Raw genomic sequence first — 21,456 nt, 5'->3', positions numbered from 1 at the left:
CACCCTCAGTCCAACAGCTAGTTGTGTGTGTGTGTGTGTGTGTGTGTGTGTGTGTGTGTGTGTGTGTGTGTGTGAGTGTGTGTGTGTGTGTGTGTGTGTGTGTGTGTTAGAGAACGAGTAACAGACAGACATACATATAGTATACAATGTGTGTGCTTAAATGTAGGTCACGTTTTTGTCATGTTTGTAATCTCTATATTTTTGCATAGCATAGCATACACGGGAACAGGGATGTTGAAAATGTGAAGAAAAATAATGTTGCATGCACCTGTAACCTGACTCGGGCAACAACAGCATAAACAAAAGTAGGTTAGAAGAGTAGATAGCACTACTACTATCCCTCAAAAATCAACTGGAGCTCTTAGAGGGTGAAGTGTTCAAAAAAGACTTAAAGGGTTTATGAAACGAAAACAAAGTAAAGGAATTTGACCATTTCCAGGACAGATTCTGAAAGTTCTAAGCCTTGTGAATAAAATGGGATATTGTCTGGGTGATATTTTGTCCTAAAAGTCCCGTTAAACATTTTTCGCGACATGCAAATTTTATGCAAATGATATGCGTGACATAGAAGGGGAAAGTTCACCTCATTCCACCTTGTTCAGATCAATGGCGGCTAGTACCAAAACAAAGCGCAGTGTCAAGCACTGTGTTGCTGGAGGGCTGAACGGTGCCAGCTGCAAAAATGGCTACTTGACAGAAGGAATATCTTTGCACAAGTTCCATTTTATGAAGAATGATGGAACTGTGGCCGACGAGGAGGCTAAAACAAGGGCTCTGTGGATCCAATTCGTACGCAGGCACCGGCGTGGTTTTGAAGCAAGCTCGTGGTCACTGTTGTGCTCGGCACATTTCCACCCCTCGTGCTTCACCACAAATGTGGAGATCGCGGGCATGGTTGGACTGAAGAGAATGCTATTGCCTCAAGCAGTTCCAACAATTGACATCGCTGGCGTGCAGACTGAAACTGCCCCTGTAACTGCTAGGGCACGAAGACAGGTGAGTGCACTGCTTTGCTTTAGGCTACTCGTTTTACCTTGTCCATCTGCTTTGTATGTTGTTTTCAGGAAAGGGTAATGCACATTACATGCCAAACCGATGCGAATGCTCTCGGGATATGCACTTTTTGTTGATTGCCATTCAACTGGTCAATAAATTGGTTTTGGGAGGATATCCGCGCTTCAGCCTCCGTGGTGCTCTCGGTCGAGGACAGCCAACTCACAGACTGGGCTACTGCTTAGCGAATAAACGGAGATACATATAGCGTAGGCCTACTTTGAAGCGTTTGATTGTTTGTTTTTAGTATTGTGGTGCACGTGTGGTTGACGTTTGGACACACCTCGTCCTCAGAGTCAGGCTGAGGGACACGCGACGCCTGTGACTTTGAGCACAAAAAATGATAATAATGATAAACGCTAAAAATATGTTGAGGACTCAGGCTATCTAGGGTGTTTTTCCAACAGCCTAATACCTCCGTTTTTTCTGTAGTTGATGATATTTTTGCATGTACATGCATTTCAATCACACTATATCGCGCAATTGAATCAAAATGCCCCCCATTTGTCAACAAATACACACGCCACGTCATCTTAGAGAGAGTAGAGAGAGTAGAGTATTGTTTATTGATCCCAGGGGGAAATTAAGGAGTCAAGTAGCATACACACATAGGCTTCATAAAAAAGACATTGCCCACAAGACATACCACACATTACACATAAAATAATCATATATAGCTTACTGTTGCATACATTTTGCCAAGGCATCTCTCTCTCACACACACACACACACACACACACACACACACACTCACACACACATCAAAATATAAAGTGTAAAGTGTCCACAGTGTTAACATGTGCCAAGTGGCACATAGAAGCCAAAACAAAGTGGCCATAAAGTGTCCAGGAGTGTCCATAGTCTCTCTGTCTAGTACAATGTCCATAGTATTCCTTGGAAAAAGGATGGGGGGAGCGTGGGGGGTCGCCCCCTGTGTCACTCCACACACTCTCTCACTCACACACACACACACACACACACACACACACACACACACACACACACACACACACACACACACACACACACACACACACACACACACACACACACACACACACAGCATATGAGAGCACACTGGCCATGGCAGACTGGTAGAACATCTGCAGGAGTCTGTTGCACACATTGAAAGATCTCAGCTTTCTCAGAAAGTAGAGTCTGCTCTGTCCTTTCTTGTACAGTGCATGTGAGTTAGCAGACCAGTCCAGTTTAGAGTCCAGGTGAACACCCAGGTACTTGTATGTGGAGACTGTCTCCACAGTCTCCCCCTCAATGGAGACAGGCACCAGGGGTGGGGTGGTTCGCCTGAAGTCGATCACAATTTCTTTGGTTTTGTTGGTGTTCAGCCGCAACTGGTTGGTTCTGCACCATTTCACAAAGTTCTCCACCAGTCCCCTGTACTCCCCCTCCTGCCCATCTTTGATGCATCTGTTGCACATACGGACAGGAGTCACTTCTTCAGTGCCACATATTTATTAAATCTGAAATCACATAAACAGTACAAAACAATCAGAGTGGCTTGATATCTTCAGTAGTCTCGTTCATCTCCCGTAATGGACAAAGTAAAGACAGATGAGACCTTATCTCATAAACATTCTCATGAACATTGAAACACAATCTCCTTAACATTACATTTTCAACATTTCCAGCTTTCTAAAGTGTTGGATACAATTCCCTTACAAGATCCGGCGGACATATTCACATTCACAACGCAATTCCCTTCAGACACTCGTTCGTGTTGTCAGACGAGTGTGCTACAGTTTACACAAAGCAAACGGAATTATTGAGTTAAACTAAAGCACTTTACACAGTTATTAATCTTCTATAACATTTATACATTACTAAGACAGCAAATACATTCGTTTTTATTACTACAAACCCACCTGAAATCACATAAACAGTACAAAACAATCAGAGTGGCTTGATATCTTCAGTAGTCTCGTTCATCTCCCGTAATGGACAAAGTAAAGACGAGACCTTCCAGCTAAAGGCATCCCAAGCTACATCCTCAGCCGACAGCGCCACCCTGTGACTTCTCCCGGTACTGCAACTAAATAAGTCATTGAAAAGACCAAACACATAAGAAAAGGGGGAATCAGATACCGCATGAAACAAGTATTCAATATAACAAGTATATTCCTGAGTGCCACACCCTCCCCCACTTAAAAAAAGTCTCCCAGACATTTAATATAGTAACCATCAATTATCACCAAAATTGTTAGAAACAAGAGTCTCGAAAACAATTAAATCAACATGAATTAAATCATATTATATGGCCATTTAAATGCCATTCCAAAGTATGCATTACTTTTTTTCTCCATTGATTAGTCCATTGACCACAGTAAGTGTCTGAGCATTATTTCAGTGTCTGTCAGAAACCCAAGGTCTCCACAGGAGCTGATGGCAAGAGGGATTCAAACTTACCCCTCTAACTGCTGTGTTCCTGGAGATCACAGCCGGCTTCCCAAACTCATCATATGTAAGTATCCTGGGCTGACGGCGTTCCCTCTGGGGATATGGAGACCGATATGGCGCCTCTTGTGCTTCTTCATAGTCTGGCTCCTCCTCAGACACTGCCTCTTCCTCAGGCTCCTGCTGTATACCTTCCTCTTCTGTGAAACGAATTGTCTCGAATTCATCTGCTGTTGAGTGTTCATGGTATACATTTATTGCTGGTGCTGGCTCAAAGGGTTCTGCTGCTGCATTCAGCATGATGGGTCCATTTGAGTCATCTTCCACAAAGTGGTCATGAAAGGTCAGGGTATAGCTACCCTCCTCATCTTCACTGTCTATGTCGTAGTCTGGCTGTTGGTCTTTTGTTTGATCTTGAAGGGGTGTCTTCACTCGTCTTTGATTGGTGGGTCTGTTGGTCTCTCTCATCACAGGCTGTCCTTCCACCGGTAGACAGTCACATGGCAGCAGAAGATTTCGGTGTACTATCCGGCTTGGTCCTCCTTTCTCAGGAACAATTTCATATACAGGACTGTCAGGGCTTTTTCTCCCTAGGATCTTGTACACTGTATTCTCCCAGTGCGACCGGAGTTTACCCGGTCCTCCTCTCTCACTCAGATTGTGAAGAAGAACCCTGCCGCCGACTTGCAACTCAACACCATGAACCTTCCTATCATAATATTGTTTCCCTCTCAAAGCCTCTTTATTTGCAGTCTTGGATGCAATTTCGTAGGCCTCTTGCATTCGTGTTTGCCAGTCTGCCACATAGTCTACATGGCTTCGATTTTCCTCATTTGAAGGCAAGTTGAACATGAGGTCCACGGGCAGACGAGGAGAGCGCCCAAATAACAGGAAGTAAGGCGAGAATCCTGTGGCCTCACAGCGCATGCAATTGTATGCGTGAACTACCTTTGGCAACGAGCGCTTCCAGTCTGTTTTCTCATTGTCATCCAGAGTTCTGAGCATTGACAGTAATGTCCGATTGAATCGCTCCACTTGCCCATTTCCCATTGGATGATAGGGGGTTGTGTGAGATCCACAAATACCACAGACCTTTTGCAGCTCAGCTACCAATTGATATTCAAACTCTTTTCCCATGTCATGGTGGACACGCTCTGGGAATCCAAACTTCAGGGTGAAGTCCTCAAACAGGCATTGCACCACCGTCTTTGCTGATTTGTTCTTAGTAGCATAGGCCTGGGCAAACCTTGTAAAGTGATCCATTATTACCAGGATATACTCATACCCATGTTTGCATGTTTCCAGGTGCAGGAAATCTACACAGACTAACTGAAATGGATGTGTTGACTTGATTGGAGTCAGCGGTGCCCGTGTGATCTTATTTGGTTTCTTTCTTTTCAAGCACTCACATTCAGCTGTCACAAAGTGTTCTGTATCCCGATGCATTTTTGGCCAGTAAAATCTGTCTCTAATCAGATCGAGAGTCCTCTCCACGCCTGGATGACCCATTTCTTTGTGTAACTCCCTGAACACCAGGTGGCGATGCTCCTGTGGTAAAATCAACTGCTCTCTCCTTCCAGCTACCCTATATAGCCGGGGAGCCAAAGTCCCAAAATTGGGATGGACCTGACATGGCTTGCCATACTTTTTATTTGTGATTTTTTGGATAGTTCTATCCCTTAGGAAAAATAATTGGAGGGTCTGCTCGGGCGGAAATATCGCGAAAAAAAGTTCTGCCTATTTGAATGTATGTACCCTTCATTTTTTGAGAGAAATTTCTGAAAAATGAAAAATGACCTGAAATCCTTGGTGGCTTGGGTAAGCTGTCAATAAAGGCTTTCCAGGTGCACAGGACATACATGCTAACAACATTCAATAGAAAAAATATTCTTAAACCACATTTCAATAGGATTTTGACTCAATTTTGTGCTTAAAAATTAGGCGTTTTTTTTTTACTTTTTTGCTATATTTTCATCTTTACCTCATTGGCAATCAAGTTTTTCTTCATGTTTTGACATTAAACAATATGCCATTCTTTTTATTACGAAGTATAGTGATACCACAACAAAAACTATGAAAATACAACCAAAATCAATGGATCTGCGATGACTGTAGTGTATGTACCCTTCATTTTTAGAGAGAATTTCCTGAAAAATGAAAAATGACCTGAAATCCTTAGTGGCTTGGGTAAGCTGTCAATAAAGGCTTTGCAAGTGCAAAGGCCCCATCTACTGATGATATCCAATAAAGAAAATATTGTTAAACCACATTTGTACATGATTTTGGGTCAATTTTATGACCTAAAATTAGTCGTTTTTTCACTTTTTTGCTATATTTTCATCATTTCTTCATTGGCAATCAAAGTTTTTCTTCATGTTTTGACATCAAACAATATGCCATTCTTTTTATTAAGCAGTATAGTGATGCCACAGCAAAAACCATGAAAATACAACCAAAATCAATTGATCTGCGATGACTGTAGTGTATGTACCCTTCATTTTTAGAGAGAATTTCCTGAAAAATGAAAAATGACCTGAAATCCTTAGTGGCTTGGGTAAGCTGTCAATAAAGGCTTTCCAAGTGCAAAGGCCCCATCTACTGATGATATCCAATAAAGAAAATATTGTTAAACCACATTTGTACATGATTTTGGGTCAATTTTATGACCTAAAATTAGTCGTTTTTTCACTTTTTTGCTATATTTTCATAATTTCTTCATTGGCAATCAAAGTTTTTCTTCATGTTTTGACATCAAACAATATGCCATTCTTTTTATTAAGCAGTATAGTGATACCACAGCAAAAACCATGAAAATACAACCAAACTCAATGGATCTGTGGGGACTCCAACTCTAGTTGGTGATCAACAGGCCCAGAAAGTCAATAGAATTTCAGCCTACAATCAAAATGCTGAAATGCATGCTGAATACTGAGCAATATGACACACACACACACACACACACACACACACACACACACACACACACACACACACACACACACACACACACACACACACACACACACACACACACACCTAATTTGGGGATCCTGCAATGATTCCCACCCCAGGTAACACCCTGCACACCGTACATGCTGCGTACATACCCTACATAGCCCTACTGTACTTCCTGGATGCGACACAGTGAGCTATTTACACAGATGGGGGCAAAGACGGGCCTTCACAAAGCCTGGAAAGCCTATATTTTCATGAATCACATAACCCATTGCAGTTTGCACACAGGGCAAGCTGTTCTACATAGGACATCATCGCCAGCATGCTCCATACACTACTGGAGAACATGGAGCTGAGGAACACATGCACATTTTTGGACCACAGTTTGGCCTCCAGCACGATTCGGCCATAGAGTCTGTTTTCTAAACCCCACTATCTGAGACTGTACAACCATCATGTACTGTGGATTTCCTCTCTAACTGTTCTCTCTTGTTATCAACACCAGCACACCTCAAGGGTGTGTGCTAAGCCCTCTGCTCTATACCCTATCCACCCACAACTGCCACTTTCTCCTCATTTGCTGACACGTTGTCGCACTAATTATGAATGAAGACAAGACATACTACAGGAACAAGACAAAACATCTTCCCCCATGGTGTAACGGCAATTACTTCGTATTGAACTCCAAAAACAACAAGGGAATCATTGTGGACTTTCACAAAAACAATCACAGAAGTCACAGACCCCTCTGGTGACTCATACAGTGGTGGAGAGGGTCAGCAGCTTTAAATCCCTGAAGGACGTGTCCTGCAGTATTCACATGGCCTCAGTGGTCAGCAAGGCCCAACAATGTCTCTTCTACCAGAAGAAACTGATGGGCTACCAAATCCTGAAGTCACTGTTGGTCAACTTCCACATCTGTGCCATCAGAGGACAAGTAGGCACTCCAGCATGTGATGACAACAGCTCAGAAAATCCCTGGGATGCCTCTACCAGAGATTAGTACTATCAACCACACGCACTGTCAGGATGTGGACACCAAAAGCAGAAGAAGCGCTGAAATACTGCTTTGAGTCCACTGATTGGTCTGTTCTGCAGCTGCTGAAACATCTGCATGGGGGAGTTCCCAGTAGTTTGGTACATTTTGGTAGTTTGGTATATTTGTGTATGCACATGTTAAATGGGCAAACATCCTCTCTACACGTTTTAATGTCATCAACGGGATATGACGGGGGAAAATGTTATCTCCAGCCTTATTCAATGCTTATATGGGTGAAATGAGGTATGACAAGTTTTATACTTGATGATAGTTGGTGTTGACTAATCACTTGCTATATGCAGCCAACCTTACCATTCTATCTCCAAGTAAGAGTTAGTTCCAACAGCTCCTTTATATCTGTTCTGATTATGAGGTAGAGTTTGACATTAATAACAATGTTAGGAAGAGTGTGATACTGCGATTAATGTTCCCTCCTGTCTATCTATCTAAGAGCTGGGAGTAGCAAATGCCACAAAATATCTGTGGTGCATCCTGCATCCTGATGGCTGAAACTGATAGCGCAATTAGTTGATCCAGGTCATAGCTCTGTTAAGGACATGTCTATGAGCTGGGGACACTGGTATAAGTGCCTTCATTAGCTTCCCTGTTTATATGCACTGTATGTAGGTATGAAAGTATGCTGTTGTGAAGTATTGGTGTACTGTGTATTTCATGTACCCCTTTTGGTCCTCAAGCCTGTAATATTATTTAAAACATGTGCAAAAGAGGTAGCTGAGCCACTGCAACACATCTTCAACAAGAGTCTACAAACGGGTAAGGCACCTGTAGATAGTGCCTACAGTAGAAGACCTCTTCTCTCATACCAGTCCCCAAAAAGCAACACAGCAATGATTACAGACCAGCTGCTCTCACATAATGAGAACATTTGAGTGGGTACTGCTGCTCAACAGAAAGAAAACCCAGGTTTGCCATGCTCTGGATTCCATACAGTTTATTTATCAGGATAATGTGGGAGCTGTGGACGTTATCCTGCAACTGCTAAGTAGGGACAATTCTCACTTGGACAAAGGAGACAGTGAGAATAATGTTCTTTGATTTCTCTAGTAGTGCCTCAAACATCCAGACACTTTTGCTGAGAGACTAACTTCTGCAGATGGTGGATACAGCTCTGGTGACCTGGATGAATGACCCCAGTACTTAGACTCAGACTGAGACTTCTTTATTGTCCATTAAACTTACATAAAATGGAGATTTTGCTTTGGTGGTGGCATAAGGACGCACAATGACACACAAGACAAACACACATCACAGTCAACACAATAAACACAGTCAACACAATAACTGTTTTTTTTAATCCATTGATATAATTGCATATTGATTCAGCTTTCTAAATACAAAGTATTTCAGTGACTGTTGATGGAAATTATTTAATCCCTCAAACAGCATATTTTATATGACCTAATATGGTCATTTCTTTAAAGAAGTTTTCAGAAGTTAGAAACAAGTTGTTGCACCTATTGGTTCAGGGAACACAATTGGTATTAGCCTCCTCAGAGTTTAGATCTCTCATTCAGATTCTTGAGGTTGGTTGGAGAAGGCTTTACATAGTGTTCAAATTCTACCATCATACAATACCTTGGTAAAAACACTAGATGGAAAACGTCCAGATATTGCAAATTGAGTGTGACCTTATAATATGCACCATATGCATTTTTTGCCTGCCTGAATTTGATACATATTATTATGGTTACCCCACCCTCTGGAAGATGAGGGCCCACAACTTTCAAGCTATAAGTGAGCTTATTCCTGGTAATGAATGGCCATTTAATCGCTAGAAACTCATCTCCAGGGCATACTGCTGTATGTATAGGTGCTGTGTGCATATGATGTGTATTACAGAACAGTGTGTGTGTGGTTGTGTGAAATGCCTTATGGCTAAATGTGTGTTACATGTTAAATATGTTGTGCAATAATATGTATCATGTTTTGCATATCTATTTATTTATGCTGCTAGATACCTTAATTTCCTTCAGGATTGATAGTTATGTACTCTACTCAACAGTACACACAGTGTATCTTTCAGAATTTTGAGAGTAGTCTAGGCTTTCCTCTGGGTTACTGTGCCTGCAGATGGCAGAAGGTGTTGAATGGTAGTTGTGTAATTCTGCGGTCTCCCCCTTCTGTGAAAATAACTCACTGTCACATCCACAAAGTATGTACGAGTGTACGGGTGTACTACGTAGTAGTACATGTACGTTGTGGGGGGTGTCACCTGGGATGCAAATCATTGTAGAATCCCCAAATTACTTGTGTGTGTGTGTGTGTGTGTGTGTGTGTGTGAGAGAGGATGTATGTCATTGCTAAGTATACAGTGTGCTTTTCAGCATTTTGATTGTAGCCGGAAATCATATTGAGTTTCCGGGCCTATTGATCACCAACTAGAGGTGAAATCGCACAGATCCATTGATTTTGGTTGTATTTTTTTTATGTTTTTTTGCTGTGGAATCAGTATACTGCTTAATAAAAAGAATGGCATATTGTTTGATGTCAAAACATGAAGAAAAACTTGATTGCCAATGAAGAAATGATGAAAATATAGCAAAAATGTGAAAAAACGCCTAATTTTAGGTCATAAAATTGACCCAAAATCATGTACAAATGTGGTTTAACAATATTTTCTTTATTGGATATCATCAGTAGATGTGTCCTTTGCACCTGGAAAGCCTTTATTGACAGCTTGCCCAAGCCACCAAGTATTTCAGGTCATTTTTCATTTTACAGAAATTTCTCTCTAAAAATGAAGGGTACATACACTAGTTACCACAGATCCATTGATTTTGGTTGTATTTTCATATTTTTTGTTGTGGTATCACTATACTTCTTAATAAAAAGAATGGCATATTGTTTGATGTCAAAACATGAAGAAAAACTTGATTGCCAATGAGGTAAAGATGAAAATATAGCAAAAAAGTGAAAAAACGCCTAATTTTGAAGCATAAAATTGAGTCAAAACCATATTGAAATGTGATTTAAAAATATTTTTTCAATTGAATGTTGTCAGCATGTATGTCCTGTGCACCTGGAAAGCCTTTATTGACAGCTTACCCAAGCCACCAAGGATTTCAGGTCATTTTTCATTTTTCAGAAATTTCTCTCGAAAAATGAAGGGTACATACATTAAAATAGGCACAACTTTTTTTCGCGATATTTCCGCCCGAGCAGACCCTCCAATTATTTGTCCTAAGGGATAGAACTAACAAAAAAATCACAAATAAAAAGTATGGCAGGCCATGTCAGGTTCCTCCCATTTTAAAGCACTTTTGAGAGTTTGGCTCCCCGGCTAATACAAGATTCCCTCATCATTCACTTGCAGCTTGTTCCACTGTTTCAGCAGGAGTTTCACCTCGGGTGGCTCTGCTCTTAAGGTGTGTCTGGATGGTCTGCGGTTGCTGGATTTATACCACAGGACCCGACTGATTCTGGCATCTTTTTCTTGGCTCTGTTTGATCTGCTCTGGTGACAACAGCTGGCTTTGGTTTTGTGGACTTACACCTCTTAATAAGTCAATCGCTTGTATGCTCAACATGTTTGCCCATAGAGGAGGGCTCCTAGATGCAATGGTCAACCCCTGTATCGATGCACTAATTACATGTTGGTCCACCTCTTCTGTACACTGCTTATCAAAATCAAGTGCCATGCGAGAGAGACCATCTGCATCTGCATTTTGTATCCCAGGGCGATATTTAATGGTAAAATTGAAGTCAGCTAGCTGGGCTACCCACCTATGACCCATGGCGTTAAGTTTTGCAGTCGTAAGAACATATGTCAAGGGATTGTTATCTGTGTATACTACAAAGTGGGGGGCATGAAACAGATAATCCCTGAACCGTTCACAAATGGCCCACTTTAATGCCAGAAACTCCAGTTTCCCTGAATGCATTAGCCTAGAAATCTAGACGCCCCTAGTGGCCGCAAAATGAATTTGCTCCCGGGGGCAGTCTAGCCACCCTGAATCTACAACCGATCCAAGCTGGATCGGGGTTCGCGGCCAATCAAATCGTGAGGGGCGGGATCGGGGGCCGGGCTACCTAGTGACGACAGAGTGTGCGACGTTTCGTGTGTAGTCCCAGGGAGAAGTAAACAATGGCTGCCCCTAGCGAATTCATGGCGTCTTTCGATTCAGCTTTGGCAACGACTCTCGAAGATTTGGATATTCATTTCACCTTGCGAGACCAGCAGATAACGGCATTAAAGTTTTTTCTGCAGAAAAGGGACGTTTTTGGAGTATTGCCCACCGGATATGGTAAAAGCTTGATTTACCAACTTGCTCCGCTGGTGGGGCGACGCATGGGTCTGCTGCACAAACCACTGGTGGTTATAGTGTCACCCCTTTTAGCACTTATGGACGACCAGGTACAAGAGGCCGAAAAACTGGGTCTTACAGCTGCGCAACTTGGCAAAAGCGACTCGGAGGAGATCCGAAGCGGGCGGTACCAGTTGGTGTTCGGGAGTCCGGAGTCCTGGCTTAACAAGGAATGGCGATGCTTGCTAGCCAGCAAAGTCTACCAAGACAACCTGTTGGGCCTTGTCGTGGATGAAGTTCATCTCACATACAAATGGTAAATATACTTAATGGTACGAATAATATGAACAATGTAAGGGGCAATCGAAGCTACCACAACTATACTCTGATGTTACATGCAACTCTGTGATGTTTCACGATAGTCTAGCCCACTGACTTATATACTTTAACCATCTAAGTTACGGTAGCAGCAAACCATTCGAAATCAAAGCTAACGTCATCGTCCACACAAACAGCTAATTGTTTTGGAATCCTGCATAATGTAATGTGTGAGATTTTGCGATCGATTTTTGGAACACTAGAGCTCTATGCACATTCCGAAACGATTAGAGCTCTTGTGGACGAGGACGCTATTATTCCGGTCTGCTCCTAACATTTAACAGTGGACTGAGAGATTGGGGTGTGCATTTTACTTGTAGTCTGCCTGAGTTGATGACGCGCGGGCGGTTGTTTTAAGTGTGCCATAGCTGATGTCACATTGGTTGTGTTTTTATTTTATTTGTTCCAGGGGAAAGGCTGCTAGAGGAGAGAAGGCCTTCAGAGAGAGTTTTGCCAGACTGGCCGAGCTACGGTCCATTGTAAAACCAGGTGAGTAGGCTATGAAATGTTGTGACCCATGACCATTATGATCTCAGTCTGAAGAAAAGTTATTTTACACTGTTCTCACTGCTGTTGATCACAACCCGGCAAACGGAGGTTTCAAAAGTAAAAGTACATTTGTGGTTTAACAAGACCAGTACACGATATTAGGGCCTGCACATCTGTTACTCCTTTGAAACTAACGAGATAGACTGTACTGATACTGAAACACACTAAAAACCCTGTAAGGACCCACCACTGATCCAACCAGGGTAGTCAGCTGATTGTAAGACAATTACACAGGTCTACTTTTTACTCAGATAAGTTAAGTTACCTGTGCTGGAAGGAAACTTACCTTTTTTTAAAAAAAAACTTTTGACACCTCTGCTGGCAAGTCAGACCCTCCACAACCCTTTGTGACTTCACCTCACATATTTGGTTGGAATTTTTTAATGGCTTACTTTAATGAAAATGTATTGTACTGTAGATGCTAATGCATTTACCTTTATTCTCCAGGTACACCTATTCTGGCCTTGACAGCAACGGCAGACCTGGACTCGCAAGCTGTTGTCAAAAGGCAGTTACATTTGGAGAATGCCACTGAAGTAATCATAAGCCCAAACAGAAAAAACATAAGGCTTGGACTGTCTACAGTGTCTTCAGATAGCATGGAGTGTCTGAACTGGATTGTGAGGGCGGTTAAAGAGAAGGGTCCAACAATGGCACCAATAATCATCTACTGCCGTACATTGCCTATGTGCGGGAAGGTGTTCTGTCACCTACAGTATGAACTTGGTGAGGACAGCTGGGTGGATCGGGATCCAGAACACACGGCAGAAAACCGACTCATTGGCATGTTTCACAGCCAAACACTTCCCCATCACAAGATCACAGTACTGGAATCATTACGTGGCAATGGTTCATGCAGAGTGGTTGTAGCCTCCACAGCTCTGGGAATGGGACTGAACTTTCCTAACATATCACATGTCGTGATGTATGGCTCACCTGAGGATGTGGAGGCCATTGTACAAGAGGTTGGTAGGGCCGGGCGAGATGGGTCTCCAGCACATGCCATAATTTACAAATTGAAGCAGGAAGCAAGAGTGAATGAGGCCGTTAAGACACTGGTGAAGAAGGGCATCACTAGTTGCCTCAGGAAGGCCTTATTCTCACACTTTGAACGAAACACTGAGAGTGTTCTGCCGGGCCATTTGTGCTGCTCATACTGCCACTCTGTTTGCTCTTGCAGCTCTCCCAGTTGTGACGTGGCAATACCCGATTACGAACTGCCTCAACAGTACACTCATGCCGTTGTCAAAAGCAGAGAAGTTACAGAGGATCAAAGACAGACAATTAGAGATACTCTGTACAGGTACAAGCTCAGCTTAGTCCAGAACATGCCTCTGTACACTAACAGCAGCGACTGCACTGGTTTTAGTAACGAGCTGATAGACTGTGTTCTTGAGCGCTGCACAGATATATTTGATCTCCCATTCATAATGGACAACCTACCGGTGTTCAGTAAAAGGCACGGACAGGAAATTCTCAGCATTATTTTTAATGTCTTTGGGGATTTTGAATACACTGAAGTTGATCTGCCTGTGGAGGAAACTATGGTGCCAGACCAAGACTACACAGGTTACTTTGACTCTGACTCTGATGCAAACGCCTTGTCCCAATGGAGCAGTCTAGAATCCGGGGTGTCACAGTTGAGTACAGACTGAAACATTTGTTAGTCATTTCATATGACCACTGTACATACCTCTTACATCTTTGAAAGTACTGCCTGAATACTTATGTCAGATGACTGCCTGTAAATAAAATTGAAGAACGATCTCAATTCTTGTTTAAGTGTTTATTTACATTTACAGAAAAAGGGTGAATTAGTTGTGCACTTAATAATGTGCATATTATTTACAATGGGACATAAAAAGCAACATACCCAGGATTTAATGGAAATGGAAATGGTAACCGGTAGTCAAATACTGTAGATACAAAGTAAAAAAAAAAAAAAACATTTCTGACAAGTGACAATGTTACATACAATGTGCTTTAAAGTGACTGGGTTGGAACTGGCTGGTTCAATTGAGTTTAAACATGTTTTACAAGTCGAGATACTCGCAGCAAACACCGAAAAATTGTGCTAAATAAGTGTAATTAAATACGCCTGTTAGAAGAGGCCTGTAACAGTCTAGACAATATTTTGACAAACTGAATGCATGGTAAAGTGCAGAAAGGTAAGGGTGCAATTATGAGTCATCAAGTGTTAATGCTTAAATAAGTACTGCATAGATCTGAAGATACCTATAGGGACTTCACAAGACAAGAAACTACCAATGAGTGAGATTTATTTTTTCAGTTTTCTCCACTCTTTCAGTTTGAGCATCATCCACTCCCACATTTCCTTTTTTTTCATTTTGTGCAACAGATTGCTGTCAAACTTCGGGAAAGCCCGAAATTCCCTTCCAGGTATCTTTGACAACAGTTGACCCTCCCTGAAAACATTAATCAGAGTCAATATATCCTGTGTCTGCTGCTCAGCACGATGGATGCCACTTGGCTTTTTCACACCCAGCTCAGTATCAACTTTGTCCATTATCTCTTTCAAAACGCCTATGGCCTTGCTGACTCGGCTAGCAGACTCTTCAGACAGGTTTGGACCCTGACCCTTCAAGAAAGACTTCAGGAAGTTGTTGAGGTGTTCTAAATGAAGGTCTAAGGGGATGTTGCCTCCATTCCCTCCCCTAGTGCTCCAAAACCTGTTCCAGGTCACGCTGTGCGACATCCGAGGCGTCAGACACGCATTCACCTGAAGTGTCAGGAGTAACGTACTGTATGCATAGTGGCTGTGCGCATGGGCTTTGTAGAAGAGCAGAGCTACTTTGTACAGCCTCATCAGTCGTTCTCCGTCACCCTCTTTCACAGCATCCAGCATGTCCCAAAGGAGAAAGCTGAAGCTGAGACGCGCCAAGGTATGTTCCTGCTTGTGGTCTTTGTTGAGTGATGTACCAGGCAATGTTTCGGGGGACACGTGTAAGTTGTGCTTTTTAAGCTCGTGATTGTCTCTGTATTTGGGATAGGTGTATACCTGCTGACAGCCTGGCGCTCGACAAGGGTACTGCGTTGCCTGAGTCGATGTCACATCTGCTTCGCCGAGACCAGTCATGGCCTCAACCACATCCCCAAGCAGGATGTACTTATCGACCACCTCAGCAGATTTGGCATGCAACCATGTTCGCCTCGTGTCTGTTGATCCTGATGCAATGTCCTCAGGAACAAACGATTCCGGGATTTCTAAGTCACATGGAAGAAAAAACACAAACAAAAGCAAAGGTTTACATTCTTCCCTCTACCCAAACAGTTCAGTTTTAAAGCACTGCTGTCCCATTTCAAAACACCCTATTTATGTACCTTCGATATCCTTCAGGCCAAAGTGCTCCATGGCAGCCGTCAGAAGCAGCGCAGTAGTGTCTGTGATGACAAAATGTTTGTATGCGTTGAAGGCAGACTTGGGACCCTGTTTCGCATTGCTGCACCTGTGATACAAAGACATGTTACCGTCACTCTTGGTCAGGGGTCCCCAAACTTTTTTCTCTGGGGGCCACATTATCGTTCCTGACTGTGATTGGGGGCCGGGATCAATCATGTGGGCTGTATACTAGGCCACTGCCTGTTATAGCCATAATTTCCAGCACAAAATAGTTCATCATTACAAGTGATTTGCAAAAGAAGTGAGTACTGATGTTTTTCAATTTGAAATACCACAGGTATTCCTTCTAATATCTAAGAACCATGCAAAAATAGCAAGGAAAGGTTAGAAAAATATGGTGATTAACAGTTTATGAGTGATTGGGCCAGTTCAAATGGTGAGGTGCAGAGAGGTGGAGGGCCGGTCAAAGGGGCTTGGCGGGCCGCATCCGGCCCCCGGGCCTTAGTTTGGGGACCCCTGCTCATGGTGTTCGAACCAGCCACCACTATACACCAACAGAGAATACTTAAACCTCTGAGTCAAGAGACCAGGCAATCGACCCAGCGGTCAGAAGCGTTCTTTGAATAGGTGTGTGAGGATTTAATCACAAGCACACTCTCATACACTCACATACAAATGTAAAAATGTGTTAGTAATCTCTCACACCACCTTTCATATTTCAAACAACACAAATATCACATTCTGAGAAAGTCTGTGAAAATACGAACCACATTCCAGGGATGGGCTTTCATCATGACCCACCCCAGCTTAACGAATAAGAACAACTTCTCAGGAGTGGGCTTTCCATCATGACCCACTCCATTCCATTCCATTAGAAAACTGCAGAAAACACCGTCAGCAAATAATAACATTAATAACAATAACAAAAATAAAATTAGCCAGCAACATCAAATTTATTTCTGTTGATTTCAAATGAATTTCAGAATCTGAAAAATAAATAAATAGTAATTCATGTAGTGTCATATTCATTCATCGTGTCACTACATTACATTTACATTACATTTGGCTGTAAACAAAGCAGCTTTACCTCAACTTTGTCATGTTGGCGCACAGAGTCCCATGGTCCTTTGCAGATTTCTCACTGAAGAACACTTTGTAGTGGATCTGAGTTCACAAAAGGAAAAAAAGACAAAAAAAAAAAGAAACTAGTAAAACCAGGGACAGAGTAAAGATTGGTTTAATAAACTTACTCCCACAAAGGGCGTCCAGATTCCAAGGCAAACATTTTGCAACTGTATTACAAATTTAAGGGAATACTGTGTTTTTAATAGCAGTACAACACACTTCAACTATGACCTACTGTCTTAAATTAAATAATGAATGGACTGAATATAACAGTTTCAGCAAACACACGTCACAATGTGATACATTACTCACTTGAAATAGCATCCTAATCGCATGCCAGTCCTCAAACATGAATTCCATGCCATCCAATCGCTCCTCCGTATTCAGACCATTGGCATAGGCCCACTGCAGGTTTCTGCTATTTGCTTCGGAAAGCCTGTCGCCTCCAACCAAAATGGTTGAAATCCCATCAGGCTGTTTTGGTACATACCTACAATTGAGACAGAAGAAATTGTTTGTATATTCTGCTCACATTTATAACACTGGAAAGAATTTTGTGACCCTGCTTCATGCTTACGTTTTCTGGAAGTGATGAAGTACTTCTGCCAAATCGGCAGATTTGTTTTCATCTTTGAAAAGCAGTCCTAATGGGTACTGTAGTGGTAAACAGAGACACAATTACTTTCACTACACTGACATTGTATGGTGTAGGTGTTTATGTAGTTGTTTATGTATTGTTTTAAGTTCTTACATCAGTGGAATGCTGCGCCATTTCTGCTGAATACTGATGCGGTATGTGTCGCACAACCACATTGGAGAATGGCTTGAATACAGACAGATAGCTAGACAGGATTCGGCTGGTGAAAACAATGAACTCTCTTCGCATCTGCATTTGTTCATTCTGGCTAGGGAGTGACAAATTCAGGTCATAGTCCAGAAGATTTCCAATTGGTTTGTCATTAGCCAGGTGATAAATGGGGACACGGTCCTGGACAGCGATGTGGTGTATCCAATGAATTGACTTGTTACTGTGTAGGCTGGACTGGTGGTGTGTGTGCATGAAAAAATCTAAATTATCAAAGATGATGGAATAAGTGTGTGGTGTAGTCGAGCACTTCTCCACCAACGACTGAGATATGATCCTCACATCATGTCCAGAACCCTGGTCCACGGCACTTCCTTCAGTCATCTCTGATGAGGTCCTCAACTCTTTATCTGATGTTGCCTGCTCCGTGACGTTTTCAGCCAGCTCAGATGTGATCCCTTCCCCTGATGTGGCCTGGTCTGTGGCACAGCTTTCAGCCAATTCTCCTTTAATACATTAAAGACATGTACACATAAGACAACATAACCCCATACATGTCATGTACATGGCGCTGTGTGTGTGTGTGTGTATTTTACTTCTCACCTGATAATCGAAGGTCTTCCATACTTCGGAACACATCACTGGCTATCATCTCGTCCTCTGTCCAGGGATCTATGGAGGTTTCGTCCTGCTCTTCACTGACAGGCTGACACCCAGCTTCCATTGCCAGGAATTCTTCGTTTTGCCTCTTCAATGACCAAAGACCAGATCCACAATTGTTTGCCAATTCCTTCTGCTTTCCAATAGCATTCTTGTATGTTGTTGAAATGGCAAATTTGCTGAGCCTTTCAAACACTGCTTTCTTTGCACCCCCATATTGCAGAATGCAGTTGATGTAGTAAGCGAACCCAGACAGGCGATTTTCTCTACCTCTTAATGCAATTGCAGCAGCAGCACAGGTGACAAAACGTGAGTGTTTTGTGATGGTTGTGAAGATGGACAAGAGGAGTGGTGAGAGGCGCTGCAGGTCTGACTCCAGGCTGCTAAATGAGAAAGAACTCAAATCTTCTGGTGAAGACCTCCACAACATGCATTTCTTGCTGGGGTCGCAGAGTGCTCTGGATTCACTTTCAATGACTGTAAGGATGCTGGCCTTCACTTCCTGTGAAAGCTCCTCATGCTTCATGATTAGTTTGGCCGCTGCTTTCCATTTTTTGTTCATGATATGTTTCACCAACAAAGCATTCTCAGATTTGTGCACCTCTTGATCAGAAATGACCTGAAAGAAGTAAAAGAAGTCAGAAATATCAATATTAAAGTAGATTATCATTGGTTTATCATTGTTTGATTATTAACATAATACATAGTCTTCAATGTAGGACGACAACATTGAAATTGTTCAAGAGGCATAAGACAACCATTGATGTATAAGGGGGCAACATACAGCATCAGACCCTAGGTTATGTAAACTTTGATCAGGGTCATGTTGGTAGTTTGTGTTATGATGGAGTAAACACAGGGGAGTGCTGATAAATGTCAACAGACAGTCAATAGTGAAAGGGTGCAATGAGTGAAAGGGGTTTTTTTGGTAATAATTTACATTCTGCAATTGACTGGCTGATAGGGACCAGGTCAGGAAAGTTGGGGGCTGCTGTTCAGAATCGTGTCTCCTGGTCCAGATGAGCCATTTCAGCCCCTTCTGTGTTCATGTCGCCCATCCCCCCCGGTTGTTGGTGAACCCCCGCTCCCCCCCTCTACTGCCCTCCCTGCTACTGACCTACAGACTCTACCACTGACTTACAGACTTGGTAATTTTCCGTCAACCCACAAGTGTGTGGTTGGGCAGTGATAGGCCAAGCAACCCAGACCCCCCCGTCTCCAGAGGCTCAGCACCCTGCTGTGATCTGTGCAGCAGAATCTCACCCTCAACCGGGGGTAGGGGCTGACTACCAAGAAGCAGTGTTGTATAAAGTACTGAAATCTCATATTCATGTAAAACTATGGGTACCCCTCCCAAAAATGACTTTGGTCAAAGTAAAAGTCACTGACTGAAATGTTACTTAAGTAAAAGTCTTAAAGTATCTGAAACTTCTTGTATGTATGCGAGGTACTGTCAAAAATAATGTAATTAAGTAATGTAATGAAAAGTACAATGCAGTTTGAAAGACTTTTTTCTATTTGGGTAAAATTTCAAAAATTCAAAAACATTGAAAAATGTACACACAACCAATTTCAGTCTAAATTTAGGAAAGGTTTCGACAGAAAATAAACTCAACTTCCTATGCGTGCTGACCTAAGCCCAGAGCCCATGCATCATGTCCTGACTTTGTTGCAGTATGGTCAAAACTCTTTTTTTCAATGTATACACACACTTGGGAGAAGTGTTAAGTATTCAAAAACATACTAGTAAAGTAGTGAAGTATTTTTCCTACTATACAACTCCTACTATACAATGTGACATGAACACAGGAGGAGCTGAAATGTCAGGCTAATCTGGTCCAGGAGGCAGAATTCTGAACATCCACTGTATCATTACTTTTCACAATGCTAAATGCCATGAAGACCAAGCAACAGTTCCAAAGTTATCTAATAGGCATGGCAAATAGGCATGAGAGACACGCTGAGGACTAGCTGTAGGTTGTAGCTTTAGGGCGTATTTACATCAGAGACCGTTTAGGTGGGAGGTAGATGGACACTCCAACTGAGATCGCTCCCCGGACGTGTAGTCCCAGGTGTTTCTATCACTCCCAGACGTGTAGTCCCACCCGATTATATTTCACGTATTATCACGTATTATCATACAAGCAATTTAGGACCTAAACTGTTTACACTCCTATGCTATCATTAAGTTTCAGATCAAGCGATGCAGATTTCAGCACGATATAATGGTCATTTTGGAGGCTACAGACTAGAGTAAGGAGAACGGTCGTCTAATGACAATGTTGTCCCTGGAATATCCTAACTGATGGGCAACATCTATAGGTCTAATGAAAAGCAAATTGAATATCTCCACCGTTACGATAAACAAATGTCAAAATGCAAACATACCTGGGCGATGTTGACACGAACGGCAGCCCCTTTTCCCGGACTTGCTGGTTTATCACAGAACTTTTTCAATGCCCTTGGTGTTTTGGATGGAGTCGGCTCGCGGTCACGTTTCTGTGCAGAACCAGAGGTATCTGAAGTCGTGGTGGATTCTCCCTCCTCCTGCACCCATCTTCGGAACACCGGCAGGTCCTGTTCCATTCTCGTTAGTAACCGCACACAAGGCCTACAAATTCTGTTCGATTTTGTCTGTGTTTTCAACACCGACACGCCAACCTGCATTAATCTGTCAGCAATGGTTTGTTTTTCTTTCTGGCTGTCAAAGATAAGTGCTGAATTAGAAATCACGCCAGATATTCGCATATTTTTGTTGCAAAAACGGCAACAATCATTCACTTCCATGTTCACGTAGTTCGCGTGCAGTCTCTACAATAGCAGATTGGAGTGCTAGTTGGTAAATCTTTCCTCTC

General features: G+C 42.5%; 3 protein-coding genes across 3 annotated transcripts; 1 reads left to right on the top strand and 2 right to left on the bottom strand.

Moving 5' to 3' along the window:
- Window positions 1-11,618: 11,618 nt before the first annotated feature.
- On the top strand, window positions 11,619-14,305 carry LOC134466754 (putative ATP-dependent DNA helicase Q1). The gene is made up of 3 exons (XM_063220624.1): window positions 11,619-12,039; window positions 12,511-12,590; window positions 13,098-14,305. Exons 1-3 carry the CDS (start codon window positions 11,768-11,770, stop codon window positions 14,303-14,305), a joined length of 1,560 nt encoding a protein of 519 aa, XP_063076694.1. The 5' UTR covers window positions 11,619-11,767.
- A 1,487-nt stretch (window positions 14,306-15,792) lies between these two features.
- LOC134466755 (uncharacterized) lies at window positions 15,793-18,569 on the bottom strand. Its single transcript, XM_063220625.1, has 8 exons — window positions 18,545-18,569; window positions 17,888-18,447; window positions 17,714-17,790; window positions 17,449-17,626; window positions 17,099-17,175; window positions 16,779-16,890; window positions 15,993-16,117; window positions 15,793-15,875 (listed from the first exon to the last, which is right to left on the bottom strand). The coding sequence occupies exons 1-8, from the start codon at window positions 18,564-18,566 to the stop codon at window positions 15,851-15,853; spliced, it is 1,176 nt and encodes a 391-aa protein (XP_063076695.1). The 5' UTR covers window positions 18,567-18,569; the 3' UTR covers window positions 15,793-15,850.
- Window positions 18,570-18,589: 20 nt separating this feature from the next.
- Window positions 18,590-21,187, bottom strand: LOC134466980 (uncharacterized). Its single transcript, XM_063220908.1, has 3 exons — window positions 20,990-21,187; window positions 18,645-19,220; window positions 18,590-18,601 (listed from the first exon to the last, which is right to left on the bottom strand). The coding sequence occupies exons 1-3, from the start codon at window positions 21,185-21,187 to the stop codon at window positions 18,590-18,592; spliced, it is 786 nt and encodes a 261-aa protein (XP_063076978.1).
- Between the last annotated feature and the right edge of the window lie 269 nt (window positions 21,188-21,456).

The sequence above is a fragment of the Engraulis encrasicolus genome, chromosome 17 (genome assembly GCF_034702125.1).
Source record: "Engraulis encrasicolus isolate BLACKSEA-1 chromosome 17, IST_EnEncr_1.0, whole genome shotgun sequence".
NCBI classification, from domain to species: domain Eukaryota; kingdom Metazoa; phylum Chordata; class Actinopteri; order Clupeiformes; family Engraulidae; genus Engraulis; species Engraulis encrasicolus.
Note: the sequence above shows the minus strand (reverse complement) of the source record. Positions and strands in the feature narration are given on the sequence as shown.